The sequence below is a fragment of the Bombus bifarius genome, unplaced genomic scaffold (assembly GCF_011952205.1).
Source record: "Bombus bifarius isolate JDL3187 unplaced genomic scaffold, Bbif_JDL3187 scf7180000007979, whole genome shotgun sequence".
In the NCBI taxonomy this organism is placed as follows: Eukaryota; Metazoa; Arthropoda; class Insecta; order Hymenoptera; family Apidae; genus Bombus; species Bombus bifarius.
The window spans coordinates 348,200-362,361 of record NW_022884364.1 but is presented as its reverse complement, the minus strand read 5'-3'; the positions used below and the strand labels follow the sequence as shown (position 1 = coordinate 362,361).

Genomic DNA, 14,162 nt, shown 5'->3' with positions numbered 1-14,162 from the left:
TCCAATACAAATCTCAGACTTCTTTTACATACTGTATGTTTCAAATCTATTATTCAAGACATTCACTGACAATCATCTAAGAACTCCCCACCGTTACACACAGCACCCATTTCTCGCTAACCACGCTCAATATTCACAACGTCGATGCAATTTCTCTCGCATAACGTAAATGGTATCGCGATTTATCTCTCTGGAGCTACCAATTAACTCACGTTCCCGCGAAATCACGTTCCTCAGGATCCATACAATAGGCTTTGGCTCGTGATTAGGTGTATTTAGCACGCGATCGAAGGAGAAGACAGGACTGGCGATTAGTCGACGGCGAGGATTCCACGCTCGTAAACAGAAGCGTACGCTCAGGCATCTGCGCCTGAAGGAATTACAGGAAGAACCGATTCACGTCAAACTGATTCGTCTCGACTGGTGTGCCGGTTGGCGATGATGATGCTCGTTGAGTTGCGTCGCGCGTGCTGCGGTTGCACGCGCGCGCGCGCGAAGTCAATTAATATTCTCGGTTATGGGACACGGGACGAAGCGTGTCGACTGGCGTGGTTGTTACACGTGTTATGTGTAGGAGGAACTCGGAAAAAGATTTTCTCCGTGTACGGGATCCGATGTACAGCGTTTTAAAGAAAGTAGCGTCGATGCGTTCAACATTGATGACGCACTTGTTGCGTCTTATATGTACTCGACTAAAATAAGAGTTGAACGGTTTTTAAAGAAATGTCACTATGGAAGTGGAATAGGAGAAGGTAAACTCTCGTTCGTAGAACGCGATGAACGATTGGCCGATTAGAATTTTGGGTGTTTTAAATTTCTTGTACGAGTTGCACACGGAGAAGGCGAGAACGATAGAGAGTAAAATTTTAAAAAATTCTGCGACAACGTGTGAATTGTTGACTGTTGTAAGTGTTAAGCGAAGCTCCATGCCGAAGACAAACAATTACCTTGGACGTCTTTTAAAACTTTTGGCCAGAAGAAGATTCAGCGACGCTGAAAGATGCGGAATACGGTCCGAAGTTGAAGCTGGCGCTTTGTGCGTTCGAGTGACTTTGTCCCCCGGTGGGTCCATTTGCGTTGATGGATCCTGCGGAAGCTGTGGCGAAAGACCCTGATGCACCACCCTGTGTTGGATATGATGGATAAACAGGTGGCATGTATCTAGAATAACGAAGAAATTAATATTTCATATATGATCTAAGTATATCTAAGACATAAAAAGAAACGAATAATCGTTGACATAAAGCGTACCCTGGATATTGTCCACAAGGATAATCTCTACAGCCTGCTGGTTTGCGATGATGCTTGTAGTGATGTTTAAAGCTACGTTCTCCTTCTTCGAAATCCAAGTCAGAGTCTGAGTAATCTCCGTTCAAAAATCCAAACTGCGGCGATCGTTGTTCCCTCTTGTTATCTGCGATAAAGTAAACCCATATAATTTAAATAAAACACCAAAACTGTGCCAAAGCGCACCTAAGAAAACAAGTTTCTTCTTTCGAAGGTAAGTAACTGACCAGAAACCGTGGATATCGCCTCTTCCTGTTGCACAGGGCTCAAAGATTCTGGATTCTGGAGCACTTTTGCTGGTTTTGCGAGACACGTCTGGCACATTACCGCGCACAGCACGAACAGCGAGACGATGCGTGTGGTCATTTCGATGAGGTTCAACCGTTCAGACGTTTGACGTGGAAAGAACCGAATGATAATCATAGGAAGTTGTTGGTGCACGGCGCTTTTATACGTGAGACCCTTCACTGCCGAAATTCAAGGAAGATATCCACAGTTCCGTAATTTCCGGAGATTACCGACGGCGCGGCGCATTTGTCATTGGCTCCTAATGAGTGGACGGCCTTATGGTACAAGGACAGCCAAAGTGAACTATAAGAAAGTGCCAGCCACGACTAAGGACGCTAATCAGCAGCCTAAGTCGGCAGCTTCGGGGCATTACGTGGCACGAAATGCGAGAGAAAGAAATAAACGAGATAGGTAGATAGATAGATAGATAGATAGATAGAGAGAGAAAGGAATTTGCAATTGTGGTAGATAATATTGAAAGAGTAGACGACATAAGTCAATGCTTTCACAAGATCATTTTTTATTCAGTGCCGTTTGGGAACTTTCGATGTTAAATCTGTCGCTTAGATAATTAATCGTTCGTCACTTTCAAGGTTTCAGCTTTAGACGTTTTACTCAGAAAACGGAAATTATTTTTGCTGCGATAATTTTGTTCCGTGTGGATATACATTGTCGTTCATAACTATCTGGATACTTAACTCAAGCGTTTACATAATTATGTTCTTTTATTGATAATAATTAATATTAATGATTGTTTCCATGGATATTTATTAACCGTGTTTAGATAATTGCGTCAGATACAAAATCCGAGGCCAAAATTCGGTGAAGGAGTTTTATTTGAGATAGATTTTATATATTTGCAATAACTTGAAAGTGTAGGAAGAGATAATGTAAGGAATCAACTTAAAGGTGGGGAGAATTGAGGAGAGAGCGAGAACTTCAGATGTTAGTAAATATATAATTTATTGTTTAATTATAAAATATAAGTATTCCATTATTAATAGGATTAATTAAAAATGCAATTAATTAAAGATATTATTAATAATATGATTAAATTATATAATAATACTATATTAGAAATGTAATTAAAGATATTAATAATATGATTAAATTATATAATAATACTATATTAGAAATGCAATTAATTAAAAATATAATTAATAATATAATGAAATTATATAATAATACTATATCAGAAATGCAATTAATTAAAAATATAATTAATAATACTATATTAGAAATTATATAACCATATTAATTATAAAATATTCTAAGTATATATCCTAATTAATTTACATCGAAAAACAATTAAGAGTAGTAGTATCAGTCTTCTATCTCTCCATATTATGGCAGTCTCTGAATAACCTTTGTATAGGATTTACTAACAACTTCTTCAGAGAGCTGCTCAGTCCTTATTCTACGTAATCGTTTCATTTTCCCAATCTGATTACAATTAATTTATCAGGAAAATGTAACAAATTGTTACATGCAAAAGATATTACTTAAATTAAAGGTCTAGGCGATCTATAATATATTAGAGTCTATGTTCGATTCTGCGGATCTATGCCAATGTAGATGATGGATATAGGTAGATAGCCGAAAATGCTCTCGACTTTGATCGGATAGTGTTTTCATGTTTAAGCTGGAAGAAGTTTACAGTGAGCGATTGGGACATCGATAATGTCGATAAAATATCGTTGAGAAAGAGATACGAGTAAATAGAAAAGAGCAAAACTTACTTGTTAATCTTTTTCTTGATATTCTAACAAATGGTGTGCTTCCTCTTCATTTTAGATTATTTTAGTAGATTCAGTCTATTATTCCAATTATTTATTCGTTTCTTTAAAAGGTATATGTACACATATATATTAATTTCAAGAAACATGTTCACCATGGAACGATAGTACCGCACCTCCTCAGAACTGTGCACAAATTTAGGACGTTCGTTTTCCGTCGAAGGTGGTTTCTTTGGTGGGCGAAAGATACTTATCGTCGCGACAAAGATTAAAATTAGTAGCGAACCGAAGAACTTCATTCTTGAAAATCTGTCGTCAAACTGAGAGCATCGACATTTCGGGGCTCCTCTTTTAAGGGCTGTAGTTGTCGGCCGCCTAACGGGAATCCTTGACTTCATCACAACCCCCGTACCTATCCTAAAATTTTAGGAAAATGGTTACAAGTAATAGAAGAGAGATAACAGAGGTATTAGCAATAATAGAACAATAGGAGCGGTCCCATAGGAAATTCTTGCTTACTAAAATTTCAAAGGAATTGTCATAAATCATTGTCAGGTTTGAAAACTCCATTGTGACCCTCTCAGTCCCATTTTCCTTTCAGATAAGAACAAGGCTTTTAATATTCTTACAAAATTTTTAACGCAGAATCGAAAGAGAAAATCGCGCATATCGGCGATAATTCATTCTTGCCTTCCTGGAATTAAAAAAATGTTAAAAGTAAAAGTAAAGATGACATGGACAATGAAATTCCCAGTATTTTATAATCGAACTAAAGTGGTTTTTAATCTTGAAGATCGCTTGGTTTGTGCCATTGTCGCGGTTGTAGATTTCATGTAGAGATTACGAGGCACACAAATTATGGCTAAGCGACACGATGGACATGTGGCAATATTATAGAAAATAAAAAAATGACTGAGCCTCTAATAATAGTCCTTTACAAATACCGTTCAATGTCACTGTCTGTTTCGAACTGACCGTACAAATAATCGTATTTACACGCCCGAACAAATAATCCTATTTACAGGGCCATCGACATTTCTTTTTAAAAGAGAAATTTCCTCGTCCTTTGTGCGTTCAGTAAAATTATCGTGTACGTAAATTTTTTTTTTTTATTTATTTATTAAAATTACAATCAATTCTCGCGTTGAGAAGTGTACGTAAATAAGATTGTATTTAATGAGGCTCGTTCTATGTAAAAGTATTCAACAAATTTGACTGTCGAAGGCGTATAATTAAAAAGAAATTAATATAACGGTAGAATTCGTAATTCCATTGTTGCTAAAATGTTTATGCATTAGTAGCTTCGTAATGAATTAAGTTTATCGGAAAGATGTCGATTGATAAAAAAAAAGAGTCGTATTATTTATTAAATTCTCATAACTTATAAAACAATAACATATTGCATAACAGAATAAAGCAAAGACGTAGAATTGACGTTTGCAACTGTGTGATAACACATGATAATAAATGGGAATTTTGCGGAGACGCAAAAATAAATGATACCCGATACAAAAGCGATTGTCAGTAATTACGTATAAATTACAAGATTTGCATGTACGGATACCAACAAGAAGAGACAAGTGTATATTCCGATGTATCATTATATTCCTTATTTTGTCGTTTCGACGTTTTTATACAGTTCCATTCGTCCGCTTCCTCTAAATCTCTTATGCAGTATAAAATATACATTTAAATATAAATAATATGGCATCAAGAAACATTGAATAAAATTTAAATTTAAAGTAAAAGATTCGTGTTAAGGCATTCGAATACAAATTTAAATGTAAAATACCAAATTCGAATTGAAGGTAAAAAGTTGGAATACGAGTTAAGGAATTCGAATTCGAATCCGAGTTACAGAAACGCATTTTTAGAAATGTACAGAAAATTCTGTTTATTCTTTGTCATTCTATGGCATGCAGATTTGAAAATTGAACAAATTTGTAGTTGTCTAGAAACTCATCGATCATAGGATGAAGAAACAAACAAAAGATATTAATCGATGCTCACGACCTATGTGTATTTTATCGAATATTCAATGTATTTCATATTTCATGTTATATATTTGAATATTCGATAAATGCTTTTGTTCGCTAGAATTCGTAGGAAATCATACTGCCATTCGTCTTGCATATAAATTAATATAAAAATTTCTTTTTATTATCGATAGTCATGTTTAGAACGCTACAACGTAAATTTGATATTCGTGACAATATCGCATACGTACAAATACAGACAGACAAAACGCTATCTGTGCTTACAGGCAACCACGACTTACAATGAAAATAGTTTCTCACGATACACAAGTAACACCAACGTATAGTATATTTAATGACATATATTTTCGCAGAGATAACGTTCTATCTGTTTTAGATACCTATTATAACGTTAAAAGGGAGCTAATCTTATACTGATAAATAGAGTACAATTAGAGTATTATCCACATATACGAGAAGATTAAAAAAGGATAGGAGGAAGACACTCTGAAAAGTTTCTAAACCAGCTGTTATTACAGTTCGATAGGATGATCAAATCAATGAACACAAGCGTAATATCCGATATTAACGTTAACGGAAAGGATATCGAGAGTTCGATGAAACAGAGTACGCTCTCTATGCTTCGTGCATTGGCAAGAACGGTATCACAAATGACAATAAATTTGGTTTTAAACGTTCAACTCGACGAACACCGATGGAACTCTATTCATCCCGATTCACCGGTAAGATCGAAGCGCAATAAAACTCGTTGCATAACACACCACGAACAAAATGCAAAACAATTACAATTTCTGTTCAATCTCGCTTACAATAGTACGATCTTGCGATTTTAATCGCGGTGTATCAACGTTCGACGCATCGAATATCGACGTTGATCGTTGTATCTTTAACTCTCGACTTATTGGCGTGTTTCAGGTCCTACACGCTATTATTAATCGCATGTTCACGAATCAGAAGAGTATCCTAAAACCTTCAGAGTGATGACACGGGTTATGGCATCCAATTTCTCCATGGCTAAATAGCTTGAGCAAGCAGTAATTAACGATTAACGATTTGATTCGAACGTTTGGACGATTAGTTGCTGAAGATGAGCATGCTGTGTGTGTCTACGTTGGCGGAAGCGGAGCTAGAGGCGGAACTGCCGCCGGATCCCGACGAAGCTTTGCTCGACGCCTGTGCATTTGCGCTGGCTCCTCCATTTCCACTTCCAAAAGCGGTCGACTTGGCGGACGAACTGCTGTTGGCGGAACCTCCATTGGCGAACGAGTTCGAGTTTGCACTGGAAACTGCGTTTGAGCCTGAAGAAGGGAGATGTAATCATTTAATTAGGACCAAACCTGATTCGATTGCCTTGACCATAGATGATGCGGTCGCTTCGGCACTGGCGGACATGCCTATGAAAGCAACAGTAAATGACGAATGAATTAAGAAGCATGTAAGCAGAGAAAGTGAGAGGAAGGAGTTGTGTAAATTTCTTGTTCCTTGGAAAATAAAGGTAAGCATGTTTTTTAGGCGTGAATTGCAATTGATTTCTTGTCAACGTTATAATTGAAATGTTCTTCAATTAAATAAAAAAATAAGGATAAATGTTAAGATAAATATCGATTGCAGTTCAAATTTTATGAAGCAGGAAAGACAATGAGACAAATTTCACTAAATGTACATACCCCCGTGAGCCCCTGAATCGCCATAACCACCAGCAGCACCTCCAGCAGTGGCGGAAGCCTCAGCCTTTGCACTGGCACTAGCGGAAGCTCCTCCAAATCCACCGGCTCCAGATCCACCGAATCCACTTCCAGCGCCTTTGATTGGGCTTCCAAAGCCACCGACTCCACTTGATCCAGTACTTCCAGCATTTGCTGTAGCGTCAGCTTTAGCACTTGCTCCAGCATTTGCACCAGCGTTTGCACCAGCGTTTCCAGCAGCGCCATTACCAAAGGCAGATCCAGGCGTTCCATAGATAGGAGCACCTTTGCTTGGAGCACCAGAACCACCGATTCCACTTCCAGATCCAAGTGCTCCTGCATTTGCTCCAGCATTTGCACCAGCGTTTCCAGCAGCGCCATTACCAAAGGCAGATCCAGGCGTTTCATAAATAGGAGCACTTTTGCTTGGAGCACCATAACCACCGATTCCACTTCCAGATCCAAGTGCTCCTGCGTTTGCTCCAGCATTTGCACCGGCGTTTCCAGCAGCGCCATTACCAAAGGCAGATCCAGGCGTTCCATAAATAGGGGCACCTTTGCTTGGAGCACCATAACCACCGATTCCACTTCCAGATCCAAGTGCTCCTGCGTTTGCTCCAGCATTTGCACCGGCGTTTCCAGCAGCGCCATTACCAAAGGCAGATCCAGGCGTTCCATAAATAGGGGCACCTTTGGTTGGAGCACCATATCCACCGATTCCACTTCCAGATCCAAGTGCTCCTGCGTTTGCTCCAGCATTTGCACCGGCGTTTCCAGCAGCGCCATTACCAAAGGCAGATCCAGGCGTTCCATAAATAGGGCCACCTTTGGTTGGAGCACCATATCCACCGATTCCACTTCCAGATCCAGGTGCTCCTGCATTTGCTCCAGCATTTGCACCGGCAGTTCCAGCAGCGCCATTACCAAAAGCGGATCCAGGTGCTCCATAAATAGGGGCACCTTGGTTTGGAGTACCACCATAACCACCATTTCCACTGCCTGATGCACCAGCACCAGTACCAGCATTAGCTCCAGCGTCAGCTTTGCTTACTCCACTGGATCCAGGACCGTAAGTTGGTGCAGAGGGTCCATAGATAGGAGCATCCTTCGTAGGAATACCGTAGTTACCATTGCCTGGTCCAGAATTTCCAAATGAACTGCCCGATCCACTTGGTACAGTTTCGTAATTTATTTGTGGACTGGCAGGTATGACTATAGGAGCCTCTTTAATCGGTTGACCGTATGCTCCACCAATTCCAGCTGCGTTTGCGCCAGCATTGGCATTAGCAAGGGCCCCGGCATTCGCTCCTGATCCTGTAGTCGGTCCGTAGCCTCCTGGTGCACTGCCCTGACTGGGATATGGTGCTTTAATTCCCTGTGTATTTCCAGTTGTTGCTCCACTATTATCAGATACGTAATGTCCAAGTTCATGTGGGCCTCCAGCTTCCTTAGCTCCAGAGTTAAGGAAGGGATTTTGTGCACCGAATTGTCCTTGAGACCCTCCAACTGCGCCAGCATTTGCTGCAGCGTTTGCACCGGCGTTTGCGTTAGCATTGGCGCCTGCATTTGCAAGTCCTTGACCTTGACCACTCAGGAATGGATTGTACGCTCCAATGGGTTTTTGTGCATTGTTTGGATAATAGTTTCCACCCTGAGCTGGCGCTGATGCTACTGGATATGCGTTTCCATTGGCGACGGCGCCTGCATTAGCATTAGCCGCTGCGTTGGCGTTTCCTTGAGAAGGTCCACTTAAGAAAGGATTGTTCGCCCCGATGGAAGTGGTTGGAGCACTTCCTGGATAGTATCCCGATCCTTGAACAGGGCCTGATGATCCAGGGTAACCACCGTTGAGGCCAGTACCAGCACTGGCGATCGCTTTTGCATTAGCGTTTGCGTTTGCAAAACCATTAGCATTTGCGTTTGCAACGGCATTAGCGTTTGCAACGGCATTAGCGTTTGCGTTGGCGTTGGATCCTCCATAGCCGGTCGGATAGTCAGGTTGGAAGCCGGTTGGTTGGTTGTAGTTACTCTTTCCAAATCCGCCTGCTGGAAAAAGGTAACAATAAGTAAAAAGGAAGAAAAAATTAGTTGATCTTTCATCAACAATTTACAGTACGTGCTACATAATAGAAGTGATACATAGATGTATATTACAATCGCGTTTTTATATCTTTACAAGATATCAGTTGTAGATCAGTATAAAACAGGAAACATTGAGAAGTAATGAAATTAATACAAATTTTAAATTCACAGTCATCCCAGGCTGCAACAAATCCTCGTGTTAAATGTTAATCATAGTAAGACACAAAAGAAACGAAACATCAGCTTCCTGTTGATTAATAACAATTCACACAAACTTTACGTTAGTACTTATCGATCTGAAGTATGTGCAAAGAAGAAATTCTCTTGAACTCCAGAATAAAGTACAGGTGCGTCAGTGCAGTGCATCAGTGCAGTGCATTATCGTGTCAATTTACACACCGCTCATCGATCACTCTCAGCGGAAGTACAGTCAGTTAAATCAACAGTGCGACACAAAGTGATTACAATCGACACTCCTCTTCAACGCGAAACTGTGTGTTCTTTAACCGCATGCATGCCACATCAGCTGTAAATCAACTGTACACCGTCCAATTTCCGTCCGAACGAGCTCACCTTGGCCATGCTGCGGCGACTCCTCGAGTACGATCACGACGGTTTCGGGTTCTGGACCAGGTTCGAGATCAGGTCGGGGATACATCGGTCTACCGTATACCGGTTCCTTCATCACTACCACTGGAATCAGTGTGTCCCCATTGTTGGGAGGAGGATGAGGAATCTGTGGAGGCTGTCGAGCTGGAGACATCGGATGTACGATCACTTGTGGACGCCCATGATGATGATGATGATGATGATGATGATACATCGGAGGAGGATATGCAGGAGGTGCATAGACTGGAGGAAGTGCGTGAATCCCTCGATTGTATCCCTCGAAACGGTATGGAGAACCGATTAATGTTTCAGGAGGTCGTCTTTGAGGAATGACGAGAGCTTCACTGGCAGAGGCCGCGTTGCTTTGAACATTTCCTGGAGAATAGTAACCAACCGGTGATTCTCTGCCTCGGTTCGATTTCGAATTGGCATTTACACCTGCATTGTTCTGGGTGGTTTCTGGAGAATAGTAACCCCTCGATGATCCTGTACCGCCGATATAATTTGATTTCGCATTTGCATCTGCAATTGCACCAGCGTTACTCTGAAGACCTCCAGGAGAATAGTAACCGCCAGGAGGTCTTGTTCCGCTAATAGAATTTGCCTTTGCATCTGCACTCGCAATCGCGTCTGCATTAGTTTGAAAAGTTCCAGGGGTGTAATATCCACTGAGTGCTCCCCGGCCGTTATTCCAAGTACTTTTAGCATTCGCATTCGTGTTGGCAGCCGTATCGATTGGAGCGTATTGAGGGGAATAATAGCTGGTCGCTGATGCATCGCTATTAGAGACGGCATTGGCATTCGAATTCGCGTTGGCGTTCGCGTTCGAGTTTACACCTCCGTTTGTATTAAAGTTCGCATTAGCATTTGCACCGGCGCTCGCAACGGCGTTCGCGCCAGAATTACTGCCGTGATTCGCGTTCGTAATCGGTTGAAAACCGGAACTACCGTATTCTTGATATTCTGTTGGAACGTAGTCGTTGCCAGCGGCGTTAGAATTATAATCTGGAGAACCGATGTAACCTATGTTCAAAGAAAATTCAACGCTTTTTACGCGATCGAAGAAATTGCTTGGCGCGACGTAACAGGAAACAGCGATTTGCTTCTTGTTTACTCTGACATAAGAAAATCCTCCGATTACGAAACGTTCACGAGAAGATGTTCGATAATCACGTTGAAGAACGTGTTTCGTATTTAGATCTATTTGCACACTTTCGCAGATTATTTTCATATTGAACATTCTCGATCAGTCAGGTATTCCGTTTGAATATTCTCTTGTATTAAATACCTTGAGCGTTAGCAGTTGCACTGGCGTCGGCCTTCGCAGAGGCTCCCCCAAGGGCCTGAGAATTCGCGTTGGCAGCGGAGTTCGCAACACCATTGCCTTGAGCCGTTGCCGAAGAGATGGCTACAGTGCGCGAAATTGAAAGTGGTCCTAAATCCAAGTGGTGATTGCTGCCGAACGAATGGCTCGAAGATTTAGGTTCCTTGTGAAACAGACCCAGTGGATCTAACAGCGTGCCTTTGTGGTTCTTTAGCGCATCCAGGAGCACACCTATAAAGCAAGATTGGTATTTGTGTTTTAAACAAATGATCTATGGAAGATATCTTAATAATTAGACATAGTAATTAAATTAGATATTAACAAATGTTTTTTTTCGAAATTCCGAGAAAAAAGAAACTGCAAATAAAATCAGAAGACTCAAAGGGCAAAAATAATTGCATCGAAAATAATTAGTGTCCTTCTATTCGTTTCCTAAAATACTCTTTCGTATCGTAACACAGTTAATTTTTGCATCGCCTCTTCACCACCCTCGACACTTATCCGGAAATACTCGAGTTCTAAATAAGACAAAAACTCACCAGGTCTCGCGGACGAGCTGCCTAGGTATAAGAGTACCAGCACCGGCACAAAACACTTAAGAGATCGCATGTTTCTCGCACTCTGTGAAGAAGATACACGAATCCACCAACTTAATCTTGCCCACCGCTTCGAATCGATAATCGCCGTGGTCGAAGAGTCAAGAACGACTGAAGCTGTTGAACGAGACAACAACTTATATACGAAGCATCGGTGGATTTTACGTTGGTCAATAATTGACCGTCGGTCACTGTTGCTCATTGGTCTCCTGTATTCTATTCCTTTCCCCCATACGGACTGATACTTTCAACTGGAAACTTCTTCGATAATGTTCATAGACATTCCGAAAACGATCCTGATCTTCTAGGAATCGATAGCAGGGAAGCACCGACCGATAATAATTTTATAGTCAAACGACGAAACTTTCACTGGTTAGCAGTGGCTAACACTGTCAAGGTTAAACCGCTTCGTCGAACTGTTTCTCGTTTTTCCATGCTCGGGTATTTTTTCTGTTTACTTTACAAATCACAATTCGGTTTTCCAAATGAACGAAAGTTGGAAATTTGTCGAGTTACCTGGTATTATCTGAATCAAAGACAGCACAAAGGGAAATCCTGGTGATTTCAAAGATACAGAAACGTATCAGCATTGATCACAAAATTATTTGAAAAAGAGGATATTTCGATAGAGGAGAGGTCGGGGTCAATAGGTAAAAGGACGAAGCGTTATTTCTGAGACAGATATTAGAAATTAATTCATACATATTGAAAATATTGTTGGAAATTTTAGCACGATACCTTGGATAATAATTTCAGACAGCGAATATGTAAATAAATATATGCGAATAAGTTTTGTATTCCGTAAAATATTGCGTGGCTAGTTATAATTAAAAATAAACCTTGCAAGGAAACATTTCTCGAAAAATAAATTAGTCGTTAAATTGATCGTTTCCAAAGTTGATAATAAATGTCATGGTATTCCAAGCCGATATACAGCAGGGAATCACATTTCAATGTACTACGAGTATTTGTACTGTTTATCTGTGGACGATGGGCACAAACTTGGAGATTGTCTGACATTATAATATTGTTATATAACGGGTGACAGATATGACAAAAAAATGATGGACACCGATGGAAAAACATTACTTAATAATCTGCAGTTAAGAGAACCATGACAATTCCATCGATGTATTAACGAAGCAATTAATAACTATGAGTAAGGCACAGTGCGTAGGAGAAGATAGTAAAATCGTGGAAGAATCGGAGAAAGAAGGATACGCGATCTTATAAAGATCCGGCATCGAAGGCGTTTTATAAAGAAATCTCATTAGCAACATTTATCTGACACGAGCTACCGTAGAAGTCAGATTTTCAGAATTATCATCAAGAAATGGATTGGTGTTTCTGAGAATGGAACCTGAAAACCTGGAAAGTTAGTTGGAAATATCAGTGGAATGTTGTTGGATGCCGCGCGGCACTTATTTATTTCTCTTTGTATTTATCGGTATTAGATAATTGGAATTTTATGATCGGTAAACGACGCGCGCGTAAATGATGGTTGACGTAATGACATTAGCATACAGGAAAATTCTGATAGCGGTATCTCTTCGTGAGAAGCGCTGAGAAAATATTTGAAAATAATATATGTATATATGAAATCTTCTTCTCATCATGTGTAAATATTCCCTTATGCAAATATCAGATAAAAAGATTTATGACGATCGATCTTAAAATATAGATACGGTCGATGTTAAAATATGGATAAAGTCGATGTTAAAATAAAGAACGCCATAAAATCACAAGGGGAAATCCAGTGATACAAACGAATTCCCATCGATTAGTAATATCTCCACTCTCTGCTGTTTGTCGGACGCGACAGTAATCTCTTGACCCAATGAATTCTGATATTAGGTCAAGGGATATGTCGCGTGGAGTTACCAAAGAAAAAATTATTGATACGTATTTCTCTGAAATGAATTGAAAATGTTCAGTGTCCGGTATCTCCTGTGTTGTTGGTCGTTTTTTCTTTTTTTCTGGCAACTAGTTTTTGTCCCTCTTTTTCATTCTCAAACCCGAAATGCCATTGACGTAAGCACTTGTTTTAAAGACAAGGATACATGTCGACTACAGCTATCCTACGTAGAGATCCTTTTGCGAAAGAAAGTTAAAGTTACGCTTGCGACATTCGAACTCTTTCGCAAAGGTTTTTGTTCTCGTCCGAACAAGAATTTATCATCATCTTATGCGAGCCTCTAATACATAATTTTTCGATTTAATCATCGGTAGATCGACACATTTATGATCGTTTTATATATTGTGCTCGATTGTAGGTATCCGAGTAGTTTTACAATTTCTATTTGAGACTCTTAGAAACTGGTATCTCCAAGGTCAGGTTCAACGACTGCTAACCCATTGGGTATATTATGCGAATATTTATGGAGAATACAAAAAAAAACATTGATCGTGTCCACTTAACGACCAATTCGTCTTCAAAAAAAAAAAAAGAAAAAAATAAAATATCAATGTCGTCGTTTGCTTTGGATTCCAAGCATAGGTATAGAGAATTTTAAAGCTAACAGATGATCATTTTAAATCTTTGAAATCGTCTCGATACT

General features: G+C 40.0%; 2 protein-coding genes across 5 annotated transcripts; both read right to left on the bottom strand.

Annotated features, from left to right (window-relative positions):
- Positions 1–644: 644 nt before the first annotated feature.
- On the bottom strand, positions 645–1,710 carry LOC117204696. The gene is made up of 3 exons (XM_033442332.1): positions 1,515–1,710; positions 1,252–1,414; positions 645–1,161 (listed from the first exon to the last, which is right to left on the bottom strand). The coding sequence occupies exons 1-3, from the start codon at positions 1,708–1,710 to the stop codon at positions 960–962; spliced, it is 561 nt and encodes a 186-aa protein (XP_033298223.1). The 3' UTR covers positions 645–959.
- Positions 1,711–4,894: 3,184 nt separating this feature from the next.
- LOC117204625 (fibroin heavy chain-like) lies at positions 4,895–11,827 on the bottom strand. Of its 4 annotated transcripts, none has more exons than XM_033442170.1 (6): positions 11,548–11,822; positions 10,973–11,239; positions 9,649–10,707; positions 7,874–9,036; positions 6,976–7,357; positions 4,895–6,606 (listed from the first exon to the last, which is right to left on the bottom strand). In XM_033442170.1, the coding sequence occupies exons 1-6, from the start codon at positions 11,804–11,806 to the stop codon at positions 6,383–6,385; spliced, it is 3,354 nt and encodes a 1,117-aa protein (XP_033298061.1). In that variant the 5' UTR covers positions 11,807–11,822; the 3' UTR covers positions 4,895–6,382. The 4 variants fall into 4 exon arrangements, with proteins under 4 accessions (XP_033298061.1, XP_033298060.1, XP_033298057.1 ...); XM_033442169.1 differs by having other exon boundaries at positions 6,976–7,206; positions 7,489–9,036; positions 11,548–11,727; XM_033442166.1 differs by having other exon boundaries at positions 6,976–9,036; positions 11,548–11,725.
- Positions 11,828–14,162: the final 2,335 nt, after the last annotated feature.